The sequence below is a fragment of the Ambystoma mexicanum genome, chromosome 4p (genome assembly GCF_040938575.1).
Source record: "Ambystoma mexicanum isolate Mex_15411 chromosome 4p, UKY_AmexF1_1, whole genome shotgun sequence".
Classification (NCBI taxonomy): Eukaryota; Metazoa; Chordata; class Amphibia; order Caudata; family Ambystomatidae; genus Ambystoma; species Ambystoma mexicanum.
The window spans coordinates 1023188935-1023213489 of record NC_090927.1 but is presented as its reverse complement, the minus strand read 5'-3'; the positions used below and the strand labels follow the sequence as shown (position 1 = coordinate 1023213489).

Here is a 24555-nt window from a genome sequence, read left to right as displayed (position 1 = left end):
GGAACCCCACTAATACCACCCAAGGCACCTTCTTTGACTTATTAGCAGAGATCATAGTACCAAGATTGGATGGTACTAAGGGAGATATCCTGGTGGCTGGGTATAAACACACACTTTTACAGTGTCAGTGCACACCATGAGGCCTTGTATAGGTGAAGATTGCTAAGTGTGATAAACCTGGGGGTGTTCTCCCAGTAAAACTTTGAGAATCCCTTATTCAGGTGGCCAGGAGACAGCCATCGCAGTTGGATCCAGTTCCTGGGGGTGGACCAGTGGGGGAAGATCACCTGTATAGTGGAATCTATGGTTGTGCTCGGGGGAATACCCCAGGTGAGAAGCGGTATTGTGCCAGAGAAGGAGAGAAGGGCGAGATAGCTAAGGCTTTCATGGGCTGTATTGCATCGGCCTCCCTTCCGCCTGTTAGATCTCTCCGGCACAGATCCAACAAACCCTCCATATGTAATCAATCCTCCAAGGTCACAATCCCGGTTAAATCCAAAAAGCATAGCTCCCAGAATCTTTGTTTCACCGGTCTCCATTTGAATACTCCCTATCCTTCTTCTTTCCGTTCCTTTGAGTATCATTTTCCGCATTCCCAACTTGATCAGACAAAACACTACGATTACCACAATCCCTTTTGTTCATGTCACAACCCCAGGTATTCCCGCTTACCCTGCAAACCCTACCAATCCTGTCCCCGTGATTGTCATTTCCCAAAATCCCAACCTCCTATGATAGAACACGACCGTTGGGGCGTGGCCAGCGCGCATGCCGTAAAGTCAGACCTCCACGGAGCTCCGTCCGCGATCCTGAAACTATCGCACAACTTACGCTGAAACCGGGTCTGTGAGACTTACTAAGGCCAGAATAGTGTGGGGGAACCGATCGCCAGCACCCGACAACAACTTTGGGTGGAATCGGAGACCGAACGGCGGAGAACGGGAAGTCCGAACTCGAGCCCCCCTGGGATTCCAAGATGGCGGCGCCCGCCGCATAGTAGGAAAAGGCTAGCCTCGGCCCCCTGGGTCCCACCACGAACTGTTGCAGAAGGGGGCGGCTGCTGCGGAGGAGCCTGCCGGCGGACATCTGAGAGCGGGAGGCCGGCGCCAGCGATTGCCAGTGTCGGCTGCGGAGGTGGATGAAATCGCGGCGCGGGCACAGCCGGGAGGAGGTCGCATTTGCCGCGGTCGCTGGAGTGGGGAACACGGAGCAGTTCCGGCGGTGAGAAAACGCTTGAAGTGAGATTGGGTCCCCTTTACAACACTCCCCAGCGGGAACACCCGCAATTTACCTCACGCAGTCCCAGCAGCCTGGGGGAGCGGGGCCTGGGGCCCAATACTGACTCCTGTGAAGAGGACTGGCCCGTTTGCTCTAGAGGCTGCCTGATACGCGGGTAAACCCGCGAGACGAAGACCCCAGCGGGCAGAACCCGCTCACACCACGGGTGGCCAATAGCCTGACACCTACAGGCCGGTATCCCGTTGGAGAAACCGGCAGGAAGCCGAAATACCGGACGCAACCTGTGGCCCTGGGCCTAACCACTCCCTGAGCAGGGCCCTCCATACTCTCTGAACCAAACGGCGGGAAACACCGGCAACCAGAAGCAACCGAGTACCCGAGGTAGGATCCTTTGGACCAAGTTCCCTAGTATCCCACACGAAAACTTCAACACAGGGATCGCCGACGGATCTTCACCCTGCCGGGGGCAGCACTTACAGATCATTAATTAGAGGATGTCTCCCCCCAGGTCCAAGCCGAAACTAGTCACGATGGATTCCTTCACGACAGTCAGGCCCCAACGACAGTCAACACAACAAGACCAAGAAACCCCTGAGGACCCGCCCCAACAAGAGGAAGACCTTAAACACACGCAAGTCCTCCAGGCGATAGCGGCCCTCCGCTCATCACTCGAGGGACGGCTTGAAGAAGTGAAATCTGACATGCAACTGATGCGGCAGGACGCCCGCAATCTAACGGAAAGAGTCACGGTGACTGAGACAGCCCTGCAGGAAAATGTTGAGAACACCCGAGATTTGGAGATGACGGTTAGAGACTTGGAACAGAAGGTAGCAAGGCTAGAAGCCCGCTCTGAGGACGCAGAAGGTCGGGCGCGCCGTAATAACATTCGTATACTGGGGGTCCCTGAAGATTTGGAAGGCCCGGACCCGACAACCTTCATCGAAACGCTCCTACAGCAGGAAATAGGGGCGGCAAAACTCTCCCAGGGGTTCTCCGTTGAAAGGGCTCACAGGTCTCTCCAGAGACGTCCCCCACCTGGATCACATCCACGCCCAATCATAGCTAAGATCCTAAACTTCAGAGACCGCGAAATCATACTCCGGTTCTCCAGAGAAGGCGGGGAGATTAAAAGAAATGGCTTCACAATAGTCATATACCCGGACTACACCCCTGCAGTACAGCGAGCCAGGAACTCTTACATTCCGATAAAAGCCCGGCTGAGAAAGCTCAACTTAAAATATATGCTCTTATACCCGTCACGACTCAAGGTTCTATATAAAGGAAAAGCAACGTTCCTGGAGACCCCAGCCGCAGCCAATATGTGGCTTGAGCATAACAACCTGGCGGACGACAAGGAAGACCCACCGAACTCAGATCGGGGATGACCACCTACCCCCGGATGAATGTGAGCGACGGCAATCCCTGCAGCAATTGAAAGGGAAGCAACACGAATCGTAGTTAAACGAACCATCATGAAAGTTCTATCATTAAACCCGCTACATCGGACGCGAGACCCAAGGAGCACACGAGCGGCGGACAAACAACCCACCCCACCAACAAAGGTGTAAGCAGTTTGCTCACACACAACCTGATCCGGAAGGCCAGGAGTGGCCTGGAAGGCTCAGGAGCCCCTGAGCGCTGCAAGTTAAAAGCGGCTGCTAGGGTCAGTTTGGAAAGTTTAGTTGAGTTTTCCTCCCGCTCACCACAATGGGATTTACACAAGTTAAAAAATCTCCAACCAGCGAAAGACCTGGGGCCGGAGCGAGAGGGCGGGCGAGGAGAAGACCAGGACGGTGTGGCAGGACATATGAAGGTAACAGGGGTCTGACAACTGTGAGTGTGACTCAATTACCCTGTAATGGCGGCTAAGATGAATATAAAGTTATTGACCTGGAATGTGAGAGGTTTGGGATCATATCTACGCCGGAATAGGGTCAAGTCCTATTTAAATAGAAAGAAAGTACAGATAGCGTTACTCCAAGAGACACATTGCACGGCTGAATCCTTAGCGAAACTAAGCGAACACTGGGGAGGCCAGGGGGCCGGATCTTCGTACTCCAAGTATGCAAGAGGGGTATATACTTGGATTCACCCACAACTCCCTTTCCGGATAACTAAGACCGAGTCCGACCCAGAGGGAAGATTTGTAATAATATGGGGCAGGCTAGAACAATCGGATATTTGCATAGTGAACTCTTATCTCCCCAATACTAACATCCCATCACACTTAAACTCCATGTACACTAAGATTGCACTAAACAGGCATGAAATCCTGTTTTGGGGGGGAGATTTCAACTGCGTCCATGATCCGATACTAGATAGGTCCCTCCCACACCCGAAAGGGCCCTCAGCAGCTACCACAGCCCTCTCCCTACTAGTCAATAGGTTACACTTGGCAGATACCTGGAGGGAGTGCCATCCCGACGCTCGGGAGTACTCATATTTCTCCACTCCACATGGCCTCTACACCAGACTGGACTATGTTTTTATAAGCGATGAGCACCTTCCACAGATAGAAGAAGCCCAATATCTGGGCAGAACCATCTCGGACCACTCACCCCTCCTGGTGGGCTGGAATCACACTGGCCCCAGACCTCCAATCCCAATGTGGAGAATGCCGATAGATGCCCTGGGAGACCCGGCATTTAGGGAGGACCTACATGAATTCATAGAAAACTTCATAGAAAGAAACACTGGGAGCGTAGACCGCCTAAGCACAATGTGGGACGCCCTGAAAGTAGTGACGAGAGGAGAAATAATAGCAAAAGCAGGGGGCATCAGGAGACAACTTAGGGGTGAACTGGCCCACTGGGAGCGGGAAATAGAACAACTGGAAGCAGCCCCGGTCGACACGGAACACAGGGAAGACAACCTCAGAGCACTTAGAACTAATTCCACCTCGGCATGGAATAGGCTCGCCAAATTTGATTATGCCACCAAAACCAATCGTATACACACGGAGGCTGACAAACCAGGCAGAATGCTAGCCTGGCTCTGCAAAAAAGAACACCCCAGGCACACTATTACAGGATTACACACCGAAGAGGGGGAGGTAGTACAAACACAACAAGCTATTAACGAAACGTTCAAGGGCTTCTATGAACACCTTTACTCACATGATGACCAGGTCCCCCTAGAAAAAATCACGGACACCCTTGAAGAGATAGGACTCCCCAGGATGCCCCCAGAGCAATCAGAGGCCCTAGACACAGAAATCACAACTGAGGAAATCACGGACGCTATTAGATCACTAGCCACTTGCAAGACCCCTGGGAGCGATGGCCTACCCACGGAGTTTTACAAGACGTATGAGCCCACACTAACGCCCCTGCTACATGAGGTCTTTCTCGAAGCATATGAGACAGGGATACTACCAGATAGCATGAGAGAGACCCTCCTGATCCCGATTATCAAGCCTAATAAACCCCCCGATAGATGCGACTCTTATCGCCCGATAGCAATGCTTAATTACGACGCGAAAATTCTGACAACAGTATTAGCAAATAGACTGGCCAGAATTATAGGGGAATTGGTACATGAGGACCAATGCGGATTCATACCTGCCCGAAACACAACCATGAATTTGCGCCGAGTGCAACATGTCATCGCCCAAACTGGGGATGGCACAGAAGCGTTCGCATTATTATCCCTGGACGCCATCAAGGCGTTCGATTCGATCTTTTGGGAATGGTTATTGGCGGTTCTGGAGGGGTTTGGTTTTGGCCCTAGGTTCATTAGGTGGATCAAGATACTCTACACGAAGCCTAGAGCCAGAGTAAAAACTGGGAAGCATGTATCGGAGGTCTGGAACATATGCAGAGGGACCAGACAGGGTTGCCCCCTTTCCCCCATGCTCTACGTACTGGGCCTGGAACCCATTGCAATCTATTTTCGAAAGCAATTTTTTGATGCTGGGATCCGACTGGGAGACACTGACCACATCATTTCTCTCTATGCGGATGATGTCCTACTATTTGTCAAGGACCCATATTATAATGTGCCCACGATGCTGGAGGTCCTAGATAATTTTGCGAAGGTCTCTGGAATAAAATTCAGCAGAGCCAAATCCTGCCTCTTCCCCCTGGCAAGTCTTAAGGGAAAAGAACCATCGGAGCTTCCTTTGGTGGGAATAAGGTGGGAACACACCTCGTTCAAATACTTGGGCATACACATAATGCATTCCCCGGAACAAATGCATGAGCGCAACACTAAAGCTGCTCTCCCGGCCCTGAGGAAATCCATGGCCTTCTGGGCGAAACTTCCCCTATCCATGATGGGCAGGGCCTCCATAACTAAAATGATTGTCCTCCCCAGATTCCTGTACGGATTTCAAAACGTACACTTCTACATCAAAGCGCCCTTCTTTCGCCTATTGGAAACTATCCTGAGAGACTTCTTGTGGGGGAAGGGAAGACGAAAGATAGCGCTTGCCACGTTGTCACTACCGTACACTCAAGGGGGAATCCAACTTCCAAACTTCGAAAAGTACTTCCTAGCAGCGCAGCTTAGCTTTGTCACCAAGTGGCTAGCAGACGATGCCACATCGGAGACGCCACTCCTGCAGCAGCTGGTCTCCCCGTTATACTTGAAAGAACTTCCCTGGGCCCCCACCCATTTGATAAGAAATACCCCCCTATTGGTCTCGCTTGGACGCAAAATCTGGCATAGGGCAGAATCCCTCGCACACGTCAGACACCAGTACTCCCCAAACATACCGCTTATCTCAGACCTATGCAATTCTCCTGCAGATCTGCAACACCTCAGGCACTGGGAACAGAAGGGGATTTACTCATGGGGGGACTTGTACATGGAGGGGGAATTCATGGAATTCGAAACACTTCAAGAACAAAATGATGTCCACACTGGCCAGTTTCTATGGTACCAGAAACTTAGATCCACGGCACGCGCCAGATGGTCGACATGGCCGGAGGAACCGGACACGAACCCCCTGATCACATTGCTATACGAACTAGGAGAGGGAGGGAGACCAGTGTCACAGATCTACAGCCACCTAAACGACACCCCCAATCCACGCAGTGCTGGGCTAAAATCCAAATGGGAAGCAGACATAGGTCGAGAGTTAACAGACTCCGAATGGGAAAGGGCCCTCATATTTCCTAAAACAGTATCCAGAAACCATAGATTTAGGCAAATACAATTGAACCTTCTACATCGTACATACCTAACCCCATTCAGGCTTGCCAAGCTCCATAATACTCAGAGCCCCAGATGCCCCTGGTGCGAAATGGACAATGCGGACCTGTTCCACATGTTCTGGCGGTGTGCCAAGACACAATCACTGTGGTCCTTCATACAGCAGACAAGCGAAACTCTGGGGCTGACCAGATATGAATGGATTCCTGAGGAGTGCCTACTCGGCACATACCCCAGACCAGCAAAACTAAAACACCTCATTAGATTAATGGACATTATGAGCATTCTGGCTAAGAGGACAATTGCAATGTCCTGGAAGAAACCATCGGGACCACAACCAAAAATCTGGCACAGAGAACTGAAACGATGGGTGCGAGCTGAAACGAAAGTTTGGGAAGAAAGTGTAGCCAGATCCACGGATGCATCGAGTATGACCCTAGATGCCTGGAGAGGGCTTACAGACCCCCTGTTTTACCCCTCTGATGATAAGCCCCCATGAATCACCACAAGCAAGCAGTAGAAGGCCCCGAGGACAGGAGCAGAGTCCTCGAGAAAGCCCAGCCATACCTTCATGTGAACCCTCCTAAAGGAAGTCCCCTCACCTCCTGTAAGTCCTGACCCCCCCTGAGCCCCACCTGGTACCGACCCCTCAAGAAGCAGACACCTGGAGATAGTTAAAGTTTCTATGTTAAGTTGTTAAGTTATAAATGTTAATAACCTGAGCCGCAATCTGATTTACTGCTTGATAACAGATTTGACAATTTTTCTGTGCTTGTAACAAATAACAAATGCCAATAAACAGATTTAAAAATAAATAGAACACGACCGTCCCCACGACTATCTATGTTCTGTTCTTGAAACTGGTAATTCTCGTCCATTTAACAAACCCTCCAAAACCTACCCTTCTGACAGCACCCCAAACTCAAATACGAAGGATATGATCCCATACAATACCTCTGGCCCTTCTGACTCTGTAGGATGCTCTGACACCCAAACATTCCCCTTTTCTGACACAAACACTTGCACACACCACAAACAACGGACTAATGTTAAGCCTGTGTACCTGACGTCCCAACCCGACAGGTCAGGCAAAGTCAGGCGATTAACTTGAACCACACACACCTGACGACCCTTCCTTTTCCCCACAGGGATAAAAGGTGGAGCAAGCGAGCGCAGTACGAGCAAGGCGAGTACAGCAGAAAGCAGGATGAGACAGCTAACACGCGGCAGTTCAAGAGAAGGAGAAAGATGGCAGGAATCGAGAGGGTGGCGAGAAGAGAAGTGACCTTGCCCTTTACGTCCCAGACCCGCAGAGCTTTCGTGGAAGAGAGCCTAAGACCGTGAACAATAGCACAAGCGTCCTGTAACAGATGTCAACGGTACCCTGGGAAAACCTATGCCGATAAGCAGGAACGAGGGAAGCTTCCCATGCCCATGCTACCGGCCTTGACTCCAGAGAGGCAACAGCCAAGCGGTTCATCACAGCAGGTGAGTCGAGGGGAGAACCGATAAGAACCGGGCTGTGTTGACTAAGAAACACAAAGTGGCAGGTTTTGAACCAAAGCTGATGAACTTTGAATGAACTGTAAAAAGTCTGAAGGGGAGACGAGTGGCAGAGGGAAACCAGCACCACTCTCAAGTTAGCACCAGTTAGGGTGCTAACTTGAGAGACTCTCGTCGAGCCCCATTTGAGAGAAACTACAAGTACCGGAAGGCCATAGGAGAGCCAGCGGAATAGGTCAAAGTGGTCATACTGAGGGTCAAGCTAAATCCCTGTACAATCGAACGACTTTGATCTACAAGCACAGTTAATCCCATAGAAAAAGTGAACATTTAGAAACCAAGGAAATTTAATCCCATTAAAGTCAAGAGGGGTCTGAGCCCAACCGAGGGAGATCCAGGAGTAAAGCCATCATCACCCACGAATATAAAGGGAAGAGGGTTTGAGCCCGACCGAGGGAGATCCAGGGGTTAAACTATCACCCAAAGTTGATTGATAAAGAAACTTTGATACATCTGTGATAAACAATTGAGAAGGGTCAGCACCCAGAAGAGTGGGACCCAGGGGTGAACCCATCACCCAGCGAACATTGGAATTAACTTTGATTTAAAGAAACTTTTGTTTTTGTTATTTGGCCACCTCAGGCCTCGCAGGCAAGAGACTTTCACAGGAAACGAGACATGGCCATTGACTGTCCTGAGAACTGCCACTGGAACTGTCGTCTCCTGCTGGAGAAGCCTGACACTGTACTGTGCTCCAAGCTCCCATCTTACCCCATGTCCAAAACGTGGGGAAGGGAGACCCAGGCTGCCTCATCCTGACATATTATTTGAGAACACTTCCTTCTTTTCTTGAGAATAATCCCACACCCTTTTTTGAATTAGTTGTAAGGTTTGGCAATAGGTTTCTTAGTATAGGCCCTTTTATTTGTCACAACGCCACTAGGACTGCCTTATTTTTCATTTGATGGTTGACGCTTGCTTCCATCTTAGAATTAGGTTTAGAATAGGCATTTTTCCAACCAGCATAAAAAATTCGTTGTTCAATAAACACCCTTGAACTGTGATCACTTGTGTCTGTCTTACTTGTTGTCACCATGAGTTTCTCACATAACCAACTTTATGAATCTATGGGGTCTTACTATGAGGCATTTGGGCCGGGTGAATAGCTCAGGGGCAACGTGCTCGCCTTGAAAGCAAGACGATGTGGAGCAACACAGGTTTGATCCCCAGGTCCACGCTTACAACCCTCTGGGCAATTAGTGTGTTATAAATAACCAATTACTATTACTATACTGAATGGGAATGTCAAGTGGGAAGCCAGACGAAACCTGTTAACTGACGCAGAGTCCAGACTGCAGCAGAGAGACCGGAAGCCGAGCTCTGCAATGTGAAGTGCATTAGCTGCCATACCGAGCAGCGGAAGGGACGTGAACGCTCCTGAAAAGATTACACAGATGAGAGGGACGAAAAGTGATATTCGAGGCTGGGAAAGCCACCAGGGTTACGGGAGCCAGATAAACCTGAGCGGGCAGATGCCATAGCTAAACCGAGCTAAAGCAAGCATATCAGAGGAGCAGATGACTTTGGAGAGCCCTGAGAAACAGACAGTCCGAACTGGAGAAAGAAAGAACCTGGAGGGTTCCACTCATTAAGGATCTAATCAGAACATTGTCAAGCACCAAGTCAGAAATGGGGGTATCATATTAAGAAATCCTTTCTTCCTGGAAAGAGGGAAGCATATGGAATTAAGATTTGGCATACAAAATCTACAGAAAGTTGAGAACTGTATTGCGCCAATTGATGAACATGTAAAAAAGTACTGAGAAAGAGATCCAAGTGAAAGGGTCAGGCAAAAGCCACGGACTGAGGCTATTGCTCCAGACTCCTCCTTTTGTTATTTCTTTGCTAAGTGGTAGGGCCAGTTAGCCAATAGCATTTGAATTATGGACTATTTCTTTTGGACTTTGACGAGCGCCCTTACTTTTAGTTGGTTAGGCAGGGAACGTAACTCAAAGCAGAAGGGTAAGATGGTCGTTTTCTTTTTATTTAAATAGAAATCCTTAAAAACATGGCACATCTTAAGTCTACCTAGTTCTTCTGATTCGCCACAGTCCCCTAGTGTAGGACATAAGTCCCATCTAAAGATATTGAAGGGAAGAGAGGGAACTGAAATAGGGATGAAAACTCAACAGTCAGTCATCCATCGATCACAAGGCCTCCATTCCAATACAGATAAGAACAGATAGGCTAACGGGGTCTGAACCGCAGGCAAGGTTAGGGCATGACTACAGGAGAAAGAGCTACCAAAGAAAAAAGACTAGCCAAGGCCAATTTCCACATGAAAACAGGAAGCCATCCTCAAAGCTATGGTGGCCATCACCCCCAAGAATGGATTCCTGTTCTTATGTGGAACTAGTTGGTGATTGTGACAAAAGAGCCTAAAGGGTCAAAGTAGGGGATAGTGGCAACAGTGTCCACAGGTGTAAGGAAGTGGGAGTTAGTGGAAAGAGTGCGCAAATGGGTAAAGAAAGGGGGGGGGTGGTAACAGTGCCCAGAGGAGTAAAAGAAGTGTTGGTAATGGCAACAGAGCCCAAATAAGTGAAAAAGGAGAAGGCAGAATCAGTATTGCCCATAGAAGTGAGGAAGGCGGGGATAGTGACAATAGCCTCTAAGGGGTGAAGGAGAGGATACTGACAGTATAGCCCAGAGGGGAGAAGGCGAAGACAGTGAGGTTAGGTCCCTCGGGTTCAACTGCAAACTCTGCTGGCAATTCACTGCCACCAATGGCCAGATATATCTGCAGTCCAACTGAAAAATGGTTATCCTTTAATACTGTCCTATTAAGTGAAAGGCAACCTTCTGTATGCCAGGAGAGGCTTTGGAGCACTGAGAACCGCAATCGAAGAAATATGGTGGCCTGCTTGGATTGGAAGCTGGCTTTTCAGGAGGAGACCCAGCGCTGGTGCCAGCACTGGTAAGAAGTCAGGTCTCAGTATCAAGAAGGCATGAAGAAGCGAAAGTGTTCAGTGCCTCCTCTGTCGAATGAAGGCGCAGTGGTCTGGAAACTGGCTCAGGGGCTGGGGTCAGGGGCTGGTCTGAAAACATTAAGATTCACAAAATTAAAGGCTGCTTATCCCACTACAGTAGACGGCAAATTGGGAAAGGAGGAGTTCTTAATAACCTCCACCACAGTAGGTTCAGGTTTATCCACAGATCTGACACAAGAGTGGTGAACTTCCTCTTTGAGGAAGAAGAATTAAGCATTGAGGATGAAGACTAACTATAGGAGAGCAATATCCTCCTTTTTCCTTAGAATCTACATCCCTTTTCCCCAGTAACGGCCCTCTGAATCCACAGGTCGCAGTTCATGGGGTAGGGGGAGCATGCTCTGCAGTCCTCAGTGTTGCAATCCTGCCAAGACAGCAGACCCACTGCTAGTGCAGATCAGATAAGAACATCTGTCGGTTGCATTAACTGCACAATTTTAAACCTGAAATCTTACAGGAACACAATAGGAACATAATCACCTACAGACCAATAGCCTGTCCCAAATCCAACCATGTGTAATACTGAAAAAGGAGATAAGATCATACTACTATCGCGAATCGGCTTACGTACCAAGGAAGTTGATTTTTGGCACCAAGGCACAAATGACGTTGCAACTAAGTCTGCATGGAGCACAGCAATGCTGTCTAGTCATTATGAAAAAGGATCTGAAACAGAATGCGCCTGAAGGATATTTCAAGAGAACTGATAGAAATATAAAATTATTCAAAATAAAGTAAACATATAGGGCCAGAATTTTGCAGTTGAAATATTCTTTGGACGGAGATGAGAATGAATGGAAATGTGTTACAACAGGTAGGGTGGAGGCAGAAACAGTGAATTACATTAATCTGCCTTCAGCAGACAGGCGATATTAAAAGTTATGAAAGAGTAAAACGTCAAGCTGGAGATTAAATAAGAATACAAATTTTCACCTTTTGACAACTCCTGTCAATGGGATCCACAGGGGTCGGTCTTGGGTAAATTACTCGGACATCATCTCTTCCACACTCCAGAACAGACCATAATTCTGTGACAAGAGCTTGAATGAAACCTACAATGTGACATAGCATCTCAATCACTAAGTATATCATCAGTGCAACCATTTTGAGACTCATTACAATGTATTCCTCTGCATTTTGATACAGATCATTTAGAAAGCAAACAAAAGTAAGAGAAAATTACTTACCTTTGGTAATGTGTCTGATTGATTAGTCCCTTCTACAAATTCCTCATCTAAATCTCATTCAGGCGTATGCTGGCTCCAAAACTGTTTTTCGGACACCAGGGGGCTGTGAGGGGCCAGAAATGTGAGACTGACACAAAGGTAAATTTTTCTAAATGTTTGCCATTCATTAAAATAAAAAGGGAAGAGAAAATGCCTATATTTCCCTATCCTAATGAGAATATCCCTTCCTAGCAAACTAAAACTAGAGATGACCTAGTGGCCAAAAGGCATCTGACCCTCACACTAATACATATAATAAAAGTGTAAAAGGAATATTTGTCTGTCTTCAGTTCAACACATAATTACAAAAGTTCAAACTTATAAAGTTTAGAAAGTACTCCTTGTTACCAGCGTTGGGCTCCCTTCCCCTGGATCAATTCAGGAATACCTGTGTTCAGATTCAAGTTCTGTTTAGTTCAATATTCAACAAAAAGGTATTGTCCTTCTACTGGATAAAGTAAATGTCTCTTTCACAAAACACTAATTCATAAACCAAGGCAATTGTTTTCCCCCACACAATGTCTTAAACACAACTTATTCTTTCGATGGAATACTTTGATCAGGACAGCACAGCAACTAACATTCTTCCACTTGATAAAGTAAATGTCTCTTTCACAAAATACTAGTTCATAAACAAAGGCAATTGTTTTACTCCACACAATGGGCCTCATTCTGAGTGTGCCGGTCCGGTAACAACAGTGCTGGTAAGCCTACCGGCAGACTACGACTCTGCGGGTGGGTGCTGTCCCGCCCGCCAGGGTCTGACCTGGCGGGCGGAATGGCACCCGCCCGCAGAGTTTCACGGAAGCACCGGTTTCGTTGCAAACAGTGCCAGTGCTTCTGTGGTCCCCATTCCCATGGAGTCCTATAAGACTCCATGGGAATGGGGACTTACAAAATTACTGCCGCCTGACTTCCCGGCCACTGGGGTTGTGTTACTGGGAAGTCAGGCGCCTGTCATTTCTTTCGAGTCTGGCGGCAAGCCGCTGGTACCAGTGGCAGGCTTACTGCCAGACTCGAAATGCAGCCCAACGTCTTTATCGCAAAGTATTCTTTCAATGGAATACTTTGGCCAGGATAGCAGAGGAACTACCTTTGTTGATGCAACAGTTAGTCAACATGATAAAGTTACCAATGTCTTTCCACAACAGCTTTTTACTACAACCATGTTTCTTCAAAGCAACTGTTTCTTTCCTGGTGTACTTGCCTGCCAGGACCAACTACAAATGGTCCCTTTCCTGGTTCACTCTACTTCCAGGAAAAAAACTGCTACAGTCGTTCTCTTCTTAGTGGCACTATGGGAAACAGATTTTCCCAAACTGGTGTCGCAGAAAAGAAGAATTGCGCTCTTGGTTGTTTTTTATCACTTGGTTATAATGGCTGTGCTGTTGGCAATATGTGTTACAAGTTTCCCCAAGTTGGCATCTCATAAATGGAGAATTGCACCCTTGTTGCCTTCTGACTTCTTCTTTATGATTTCTTGGTTGCTGGCAACGCGGGACTACATGTTTCCCCAAGTGGACTTCTCATAAATGGGGAATTGCACCCTTTTAAATTTAGAAAGGCCAGGGCTTTATACTCAAGCATATGTTTAACTTTCTTTGCCTCCCCCTCCTTCTTTCATGTTGCTTTCTAGCTCCCCTTAACTTAATTATGGGAGCGGAAAATGCTGCAATGCGCCCCGCTACCCTGTATCTCATCTGAGGATTACTGGTTACTGTTGGCAGCTTCGGCGTCCTCAACAATTACAATTGGATGCACTACTAATATGTATAGATATCAAGTCCATTAATCACATAAATAATACTTCAATAAAATTCAGGTGCCCTGTGTGGTCCCAAGGTACCAGGCCAAAGATAATTACAGCATACTGCCTGTCAAAGAATTGACAAGTTACCCAGTCACTCTAATGGGGCAGATAATGAACTACCCCTGATACTTTCAGGATAATATTGGGATTATTCCACAACCTTGAAAGTCCATCTTGTTCATGTCTCATAACGTTGAACAAGCTACTTACCACTGGTAAAGTTCTTTCGACTGGATGTTCCTCCCACGTATTCCTCATCATTGATTTTCGATATCCAGCTTCAGCTTCTTGGGGGAAAAAAAAGAAGATTCGGCAGAGACCGTACTCAACTTTGAAGGAGCAAAAGCTGTAATAGTATGGGAAATTCTACTGTGGGGTAGGCTCGGAGGGCGATGAGGAATACGTGGGAGGAACATCCAGTTCGAAAGAACATTACCAGGCGTAAGTAACTTGTTCTTCGAATGGATTGTGACCTCCCTCGTATTCTTCATCTCTGATAGACACCCAAAGCAGTATTTGTTTTGGTGGAGGGAGTAGAATTTAGTTTTCAATGGTTTTCATGAACTGAATCGAGACCAGCTTTCCCAAAGCTTCCATCCTGATCGAGGGAAGACTCAAGGCAGTAATGTTTTGTGAACGTGTGAATAGTAGACCACGTTGCTCCCTCACTTATATTTTTGATCGGTACACCCCTTTGCAGGGCTGTAGAGGTAGCCATGCCCCTGAAGGAATGGGCCCTTAATCCTTTTGGAGGATCCTTGCCCGCCAGTCTGTAGCATTGCAGAATTCCCAGAAAGATCCAAATGTATAAGGCCTGATTTGTAACAGCCTGACCCAGTTTGTGACCTGTATAGCCTATAAAAAGTTGATAGTCAATACAAACTTTTAATAGCCTAGATATGTAAAAGCTCAGAGCTTTGTGCGGATCCAATCTATGTAATCTCTCCTCCTCTTTGCCAGAATGAGGTGGAGGATAGAAAGTGGGTAAAACAATGTTCTGCCCTATGTGAAAATCAGAAATGATTTTGGGTAAAAATGAAAGCTTAACCCACAGAACAACCCTATCCTTATGGAAAATAGTAAGGGGTGGCTTGGATGAAAGTGCCTGCAATTCACTTACTCTACGGGCTGAAGTTAATGCTACCAAGAGAATGGTTTTAAATGTTAACAACCTTAATGGACATGAATGTAAAGGTTCAAAGGGTGCACCCATTAAAAATGTTATCACCAGATTAAGGGCCCATACTGGAACCTGGAAAGGAGATGGGGGAACACATTGGTGAGTCCCTTTGAAATTGTGTCACCAGTGGAATTTTGACGAGCGCTTAAAGATGGATAGCGCCGCCAAAATAGCCCTTAATAGTTCAAACCTGGAGCCCCAGATTGGCTAAGGATAGTAGAAAGGATACCTCTGGTGTTTTGCACAGAAAAGGTTCTACATTCTACATTCTTGTCTTTGCACCAGCTGCAGAATTGTTTCCAAGGGCAACGTTACAAGGACTCTGTTGCTGGCCTTCTGGCCGAAAGCAAAATCTCCATTACATCATCCGGGAGGTCCCATTCCTTTTATCTAAGCCTCTCAGAAATCATGCATGAAGGGTGAATGTCTTGACCTGTGGATGGAGAACCCGACTCTCCTCTAGCAAGAGAAGGTCCTCTCTTAGTGGAAGACATATTGGAGAGCCAATGTGTTGTCCATCATTATCAGGACATTCTTTCCCCGTAGACAGGGCAGAAAGGCCTTCACCGCTAGTCTGATTGCCCTCAGCTCCAAAAGACTGATATGTAGTTTGGACTCCGATGGAGACCAATGACCTTTGACTGTCAGATCACAGGTGTGGGATCCCCACCCTGTGAGTGAGGCATCTGTCACTTGTGTTATCTCCGGCCATGGTTGCCAAAAGGGTTCTCCCTTCACAATGTTGTCCTTGCAGGTCCACCACAGAGGAGATCCCGTGCGACCCTGCTTGGAACCTGAACTAGGTCTGACATGTTTCCTGAGAACTGGGATCATTGTGTTCTGAGGGGCCACTGAAGGGATCTAATCCTCAAGTGGGCCTCTGGCACCAGAAAAATGCAGGATGCCATGAGGCCAAGCAACCTCAAAAAAATCGTAGGCCGGGAGACGCTGAGCCCTACTTGGTGACCATCTGCAGAATGTTTAGAGCAAGGATGTATCCAGCAAAGCCTGATGAACTGAATCTTTTGAAAAGGTGTCATATGGGACTTCTTGTAATTGAGGGAGAAGCCCAGTGTGTGAAGAATGTGGCAGGTCATGCTGAGATGATGCAGGACTTGTGCAGGAGAACGCGCCCTGATCAGCCAATAGTCCAGGTAAGGGTAGACGTGAATCCCCCTCTCTTGAGACTCGCTGCCTCCACTGCCATCAGATTGGGGAAAACCCTCGGGCGGAGGTTAGTCCGAATGGCAGAATTCGAAACTGATAATGAGAGCTGCCAACAGCGAACCTCAGGTATTTTCTGTACTTGAGATGAATTGGCACATGAAAATAAGCATCCTGAAGGTCCAATGACATCATCTAATCCTGGAGTTGGAGGGTCTGAAGGATCTGAGAAAGTGTGACCATCTTGAACTTGTCCTTCCTGAGGAACTTGTTCAAATATCTCAAGTCCAAGATGGGTCTCAGTCCTCTGTCCTTCTTGGGTATTAGGAAAGATGGAGAATACCATCCCTTGTTCCTCTCTGCTACAGGCGCTGGCTCTATAGCTCCTTTCTCTAGCATGGTCAAAATGTCCTGCACAAGGAGCGGATCCGGAATCCTCAAAGAGTGGCTCCTAGGTGGATGGTTCTGAGGTCTTTGAATGAAAGGAAGGCAGTAACCGTGGGCAATGAATTCAAGTGCTCAAGCATCCGAAGTAATGTCTCGACATTCTTCCAGATGCTGTGACAGTCTGCCTCCCACTGATGATTTGTGACTCAAGACCTCAGAGAGGTTTTGAGGCAGCTGATGCAGTAGCTGGTGTTAAGGATGCCTCTTGCTTGAGTGGGCTTTGCACCTCTCACTCGTCCACCACGAGGGAATCTTCTTTGACCAGCCATTCCTCTCGCTCTTCCAACTGAGGAGTAGTAGCAACAAGATTTACCCCTCCAAGGTTGCCCACTGGGGCGAAAGGGCTGAGGTTGACTTATAGTGGCACCTAAAGATTTGGCTGCTGCCTTTGAGGTCTGCAACTTCTCAAGGCTTTCATCAGCCTTGTTGCCAAAAAGGTGAGACCCATCAAAAGGAAATGTTGAGGAGTCTGGATTGCACATCCGGCGCAAATCCAGACTTCCTCAACCACGCAAATCTGCGTATTCCGGTGCTAGTAGCCATAGCTCTGCTGATTCTGTCAGCAGAATTCAGACAGAGACCCGCACATGGCTTCTTTGCCATCTCTAACAATAGCCAAGAACCAGTCTCTCCCCCCCCACCCCCCCTTGGGAATGTGCTCTGCCGCCATGGAAATGCAGTCCCACAGAGTGAATGAGAATTTTGCAAAGGTACATGTGGAGTTGGCTGATTTTAGAGCCATACTCCCGGCAGAAAATACTTTTCTTGCCCATCCATCTACTCTCTTGTCATCCCTATCTGGAGGGATAGTAGGATAAGCTGCCTGCTTGGAAGTTGTGGTAGCTGCCTGTATCACCAGACTCTCTGGAGTGGGGTGTTTATACAGGTTGTCAGGGTCACTACTGGAAGGGCAGTATTTTTTGGTCAGGTTTTTATTCACTGCCAGATTCGTTTCTGTTGCCTCTCAATTTGCTGCCACCCTTTTTTGGAGAGAAATATTACATGGTAATATAGGATCCATCTACGGAACCTTATCAAGGATGCCTGTAGATGCATTCCTCAAGTTGTAGCTAGAACAATATCCATCTACGGAGTTGTGTCCAGGTCACTAGCCCTTTACAGGCCTCAGCAGATCATCTCTCCAACTATAAACCTCCTCAGGGAATTCATCTGCTGCAACAGAGTAAAGTGGATCCAGACCCCAGGGATTGGCATCCCCTTACTCATCAAAGATTTTAGTCACCTTCGAGAGGAACTGCCACCATGAAAGGGGAGCATATTCCAGTGGGGCACGGAGGACACTGAGGTGAAAGGAGCCAGCTTCAAGACAGACTCCCACAGAAGGAGCCATGCAGCACCAGAAAGGAGCAGTGTCCATCATGTGGTATTGGGAACTAGCATATCTCTAAGAGTGAGCCTGCCAAGTGTCCAGGTCAGGTGACATAACCAGCCCATTAGCATCTTTTAGCCCTTCTGCCAGAGGGATTCAATGTGCCTGATCAGTGAGAAAAATCACTTGTAATAAGCATGTAGACGCGGTCCACACAGCTGGCAAAACTAAGCATGGTGGGCCCTCCAGTCGCTGCAGGCACTGGGGCCTTGACAAAGTTGTCAAGCATATGCTGCTGGAAAGATACCCATTCCCGGGAGTCAAGGATTTGGAACCATCAGAGCAATAGGTGGTTCTTCCTAGTTCTCTCTAGAGCAGGAGTGATGACTCTTGGCAGATTAAGACGAATGATGTCTGGAAGAGCCGCTGGGAGAGCGGAACTTCTCTTCCTATTTTTCTTATCATTATTCTTCCATAGAGGAGAATAATCCTCTACAGGGTTTTCGACCACAGTCTTCTTAGACTCGGATGCTGCTAGCGGCGTGGAAAAAGGAGAAGTGTTTTACAGCACAATCCCCAAAAATGCCTTTAAATACACTGGGCCTCATTACGACCCTGGCGGAAATCGAAAAACGATGGCGGAAATGCAATACCGCCATCGAATAGCGCTCGGTGCGATCATGACCCGTCACCGCAAAGTACGATGCCATTAGCGACACCGTAGTGAACGCCAACGCTAACTGCACCAAGTACGCGCGCGCGCGCCATGCCAAACCGTAATTACCACCATGGCGCAACGGTACGCGAATTCCGACCCTAGCGGACATGCACCTAACGCCATCAAGCACGGCGGAAAGTACCATTCCGCCATGGTGAGAAGTACGGCATCGCGAACCAACCGTAAACGGCCCTACTGAGTGCTTGTACACCGCTCCCTGGCCACATTGTACAACCCCCCGTAGGTGCAATGAAGTCACACAATGCAACCAGTGAAATGTACCAGTCATCCATGCCTGCCAACGAACAAATGAATCTCAAGAGGGGCCAATGGGAACTGCAGGGCACAGATGGCACGAATACAGAAGCTATACAAATGGACATGACCTCAGTCTCCCACCAAGAAACGCACGCAAACACAGGCACCTGTGACCAGCAATATTCCGATAATCACATCATTCCACCAATCCAACTGGCTGACCGGCATCTGTTACACAAAAGCTAATCCCCCGCCCCTGAGCATGACATCATCAAAACAGTCATAATGGCAGCCCTATCCCTGACCTCACTGGGCTTCGTAGGCAAACGCGCCCAGCACAGTACCACGCTACTATACCCCGAAGCTGGAACCCAATGCAGATCTCCTCACAATACATCGCTCCCCAAATAGTAATATGCCACATCACTTGCAAAGAAGAACGCTACACGGTTCATATCAGAATAGAAATTTAATGCACAACAAATTCTCCAAGCCCATACAGCCATTAGGCCATGAACTCCAAAATATATTTCATTATTGTGGGCTGCATCCGCAATAAATGACCAGCTACTTCTTGTGTGACGCCCTGTTCCTTCATGGTACACAGGGGCTACATTCCCGTACGAAAAGGCAACATGGAAGCGCCTAGAACCGCAGGGCCGTCCCAATAGGGAGGCACTAGTCCAGCTGAAAGGCCGAAATGTTGCTCCTAGCCACTAGTACTGCGTAAGGGCATGTGGCCCATTGGCGATCGTCCCATAAGATCGTAATGCTGCTCCACTGATTAACACGAAGCAGCAGGTGTCGGGAGTAAAATCCATCTGCAGGAGTGGCATACAGATGGCAGTGGCAAAAGGGGAGGAGATACCTGTCAACCAAATGAAATGAAAAAGAATAGTATGGCCATCAGAACTACATTTGAATTACTCACTTCAATGATCACACCAAATCCACAGCCATATGCATGCTAGCCCACTCCAAAGGATCATCACCACCCAAAAACCACTTGCGAATCATAACTATCTATATCGAGGTGAAAACACTATCACAAACGAGTGTACCTGTGCATGCGTCTGTTAAAACAGAATCCATCAGATGGGATTGGTAACGTGCATAGACACAAGTGTCTGAAGGCGCGTCGAGACAGGGAGGGCTCAACAAGGCCAGATAGACGATGGTCCCACTATGGCAGCCCTGCATCACATAGCGCAGGGGAGGCAGATAGATTCCAAGAAGCCCTGTACATGGCAAACTCTGTATCAAATCATCTGTCCATGCATCCATACATCATTCCCTCATCCGGTAATGAAAACGCCTGTTTCCATACTCACATAACATGTGAAATTTCCATTGAGTCTGTGCGTTATGCAGCCTGCAAAATCCACTGTGCCCCAGCCCGTTATTCCAGTGTTGTGAAGTAACATGTATTTGGGAACGTCCGGCCTCATCGCCCACGTCGCTATTGCGCATCCCAAACTATTCATATCAATCATTGCATCCTCGCCATGGCCCCTGTCCCAAGGACATTGAACAATAGAACATTATATTTGCAGTCAGACCTGTGGGCATCTCCTCGCCGCTAGCTGAAAACCGAAAGCGCCGCCCTTCGAATTCCTCATTTGCAACATCACGTCGAAAAGGCATCTGTGGCCGCTTGAAATCACAAATTAATCCATCTAGTGCGGCTGTGTGTGAAAATGGTAACTGCCTTCACTCACAAATGGGACGCCCCGGCCGTCGGTGAAGCTCGGTACAGTGTTGCATGAGGGTCCACCGTTACTCGAGTACTACGTTACACTGACCCTTCACAAGTCTGTTCGCGACTGCAAAGATAGTATGTGAAACAATGGGACCATAGCCGAATGAACATATCAACCAATGTTACACTGCCATCGGGTACAAATACATGATTGCAATAGCAAGATGCCATTCGTCGAATTGCAGCGTTGTGTGCGGGACGTGCTCGCCCAAAGGGGAGTGCAGCTTGCACAGGTGGAATGAATCACCACAGGTGGAGGCCATACAGCCTGAAAACACATAAATTGCACACCCAGTCTCCTCCCACAACCACACCCACTCCGAAATGCTACCGGCAGGACTAGCCATGTTGGCCCTGGGGGACCTGATAGCACTGCAAGTACTCCAACTTCAAGAAGAAGACGAACACCAACTACAACCGGCCGCACGGCGGAGACGCAGGAGGAGGAGGAGGCCAAGGCAGGGCCAGCAAGGGCCGCCAGCACAGCCACTACCACCACGCAGGCAGCCCGCAATCCCACGCCTCCGAGCACATCCGTTCAACCTCACTAATGAGCAGATCCACACCCTCTACCGTTTGGACCGGGACACCATAACCGCCATTGTGGACATGACACAGGCTGACCTTGTCAGCATGATAGATAGCCCAACCGCCATCCCACCCCTACTGAAGGTGGTGTCTGCACTACACTTCCTGGCCACAGGCACCTACCAGCACACAGTCGGACAGTTGCATGGCATATCACAGCCACTGTTCTCACGGACACTATTGCAAGTGCTCGATGCCCTCCTGAAGCACGCAGACGACTACATCTCTCTACCACGCTCGGAGCAGGAAATTACCAACACAAAAGTGGGATTCCATGCACTTGCCGGCATACCGGGTTGCATTGGTGCCATCGACTGCACCCATGTGGAATTGGTCGTCCCACATGCCATGGAGGCCCAGTACCGCAACCGAAAACAATTTCATTCCCTGAATGTACAAATGGTGTGTGACTCCAACAGGATCATTACACATTGTTGTGCCAGATTCCCTGGATCAACCCATGATTCTATGGTCTTGAGGAACTCTACTATACCACGCTACATGGAGCGACACGCAGGGAACAGATCCTGGCTACTCGGTGAGTCTCATTTCATGCATGATGATGTGGGGTATGTGATGCGGCAATGACCTGGCAGGAAGGGGGGGGGTGCGTACGTAGCAATGGCATTCCTCAATATTCCTTTCTTGTCCACATACAGGTGATGCCGGGTATCCACTGAAGAGATGGCTCCTCACACCAGTCTGGAACCCACGGGACCAGCATGAGGAGGACTACAACCATGCCCGCTCACGTACCCGTGTAGTCATAGAACAGGCATTCGGCCTACTGAAGACTCGTTTCCGCTGCCTCAGCAGGTCTGGCGGGGCACTCCTGTACCGCCATGTGAAGGTTGCAAAGATGGTCATGGCATGTGTCATGCTCCACAACATGTGCGTACGTAGAAATGTGCCCATGCCCCCTGACGCAGAACTGCAAGCACCTGATGATGGTCATGATGAGGGTGGGGATGTGGCAGCACCTCAAGGAGTCTGCGAGGCACAGGAGGGCCGTGACATTCGTCAGCATCTCATAGATGCATGCTTCTAGCACTCACGCCTGGTGGCTGATACATGGACACGGGACTCGTGCCACTGTGTGTGTCTGGAACATGCACAATATGGACTGTACACCTATAATGGCCTCGTACACAAAGATCAATGTCCACACATCTCATTGCATGATCGTGCATTGTTTATGGCATATGTGATATCATGTTAAACACCCTATCGACCCGCCACCCAAGTGAGCCCAACACACCCCCTCCACCCTCCTACCTCCCCCCCGAACACCAGTGTCCAAAGATGCTCATTGTCAGTGGGCTGTCACTATTGCAAGCCCCCTCTGCGGGTATCAGGGGCACCCCTGCCTGTGGAGCACAGGTTCCTCCCAGATCTACGTTGGGGGCTGCCCTGGACGGAACTTGCAACGGATGATGTCTCTGCCTGCTCACGTCCATGCATGTCCCTAAGGGTTTGTGAGAGCTCAGTGAGCACACGGCGCACTGCGGCAAGTTCGGCACATACGTCTTTGGACGTCGCATGCAGTTCCCCCCTCAGGCTCTCGGTGCTTCTCTCCATTTGTACTCTCAGGCTCTCGGTGCTTCTCTCCATTTGTACTCTCAGGCTCTCGGTGCTACTCTCCATTTGTGCCCTTAGTGTCTCTGTACTTCTCTCCATTTCTGCCCTAAGTGTCTCAGTTGATGTTTCTATGGCTGCCTTAGTGCCCCCACATTCATCGGCATGGTCCTTGAGGAGCGTGGCCAGTTGCTGCTGTTGCACGATTACCTGGTCGAGGGACTGTTGCCTCTGCTGGGCCATGGCCATTTGCGGTGGTGTCACAGAGGGGCTGATCACCTCATGTTGCCTTGCCACAGGGCTTGTGGGGGATGGCCAGTCGTCGTCTTGTGGGTGCCCCTGCGTGGTATCCTCATGGTGTACGGGATGGAACAGTCAGGGGGATTGAGACAGGTCATGGATGGATCTAACTTCGACATCCCCGTTTTCTGTGTCGGAGCATGCTGCCATTAATGCAGTATCACCTATGGTGCTGCTGCCACCAGAAGCAGTGCCTACTGCGGCATCCATTGGGGGGACCTGTGGTGGTGGTGTTGTGGGCATGCTGGCTGCTGGGGTGCCTGTTGGAGTTCCCTCCTGTGTGCTGTCACTTGATTTGTGCTGCTGCCGTGTCTTGATGCGTGCAGCTGAGGTGGAGGGTCTTTGGCCGTTGGTCTTGGCCCTCTTTGCAGGTGTGCTGGTAGGGGTGTCCTGGAGCTCGTCGTTTGGATCGGACCCTGTGGTGGAGTAAAGGAGGGCGAGCGTTATTTATGGGTCTGTGGGAATTGGAATGGCAATGTATCACATGCATTGGGGTGGTACCTGAGGGTGATTTGGGTCGGGGCCTTGGAGGTGGTTTCATTTGTGTGTGGAGTGAGGGTGCAGTTGTTTGGCAGCCTGCAGTTAGGGTGTGCCTGCTGCACGTGTAGAGGGTGTTTTTAGGATTTTTAATTATTTATGTATTTGATGTGAGTTTTAAAGTGTGCTATCAGGCCTATGTATGTGGACGTTCTCCTGGACATGTGTTCCTGTTGCACTATGTGGGCACGTGGTACTTCACATGATTGGACATTGTGGTTTTGGCATTGTTTTATTTGGGACACCTACCTGAATCTTCGGATGTCTGCACTCCTTTCTCCATCCCTCCGACTCCCTCTATGCTCTCCATTCCAATGGTGGAGGCACAGATTTCTTCCCAGGGGGTCAACTTGATGGGTGATTCCGATCCTCCCCCGGTAGCTGTGGCAATGTTGCGGTTGGCAGAAAGTATGCTACGGACGCGTATCCGCAGGTCGTCCCATCGCTTTCTGCATTGCTGTGGGTTGCGGGGTGCGGTCCCCACCGCACTTACCCGCTGTGCCACCAGGGCCCATATGGCCTTCTTGTTCGCAAGTGCCGTCCTGGTCATTTGCGTGGAGAAGACGACGGCAGCATTCTCCTGGAGGGTCTCCGTGAGCACGGTGAGTTCCTCACGGGAGAAGTGGACCTGCCGCTTGCGGTAGCACGCTTTCTTCGCTACTTTTCCCATTTTTCTTGGTTTCACTAGGGTGGATGACGGGTTGGGATGTGTCTCAGGGT

At 48.9% G+C, this 24555-nt stretch overlaps 1 protein-coding gene across 3 annotated transcripts in view; it reads right to left on the bottom strand.

The window, feature by feature from the left end:
- The window catches only part of TBC1D32 (TBC1 domain family member 32), a 2506374-nt gene that overhangs the window by 894615 nt on the left and 1587204 nt on the right, over positions 1 to 24555 (bottom strand). For all 3 annotated transcript variants that reach the window (XM_069606604.1, XM_069606605.1, XM_069606606.1), the window contains one exon: positions 11877 to 11995. In XM_069606604.1, the coding sequence (XP_069462705.1) occupies positions 11877 to 11995 (119 nt within the window). The remainder of the gene's footprint in view (positions 1 to 11876; positions 11996 to 24555) is intronic.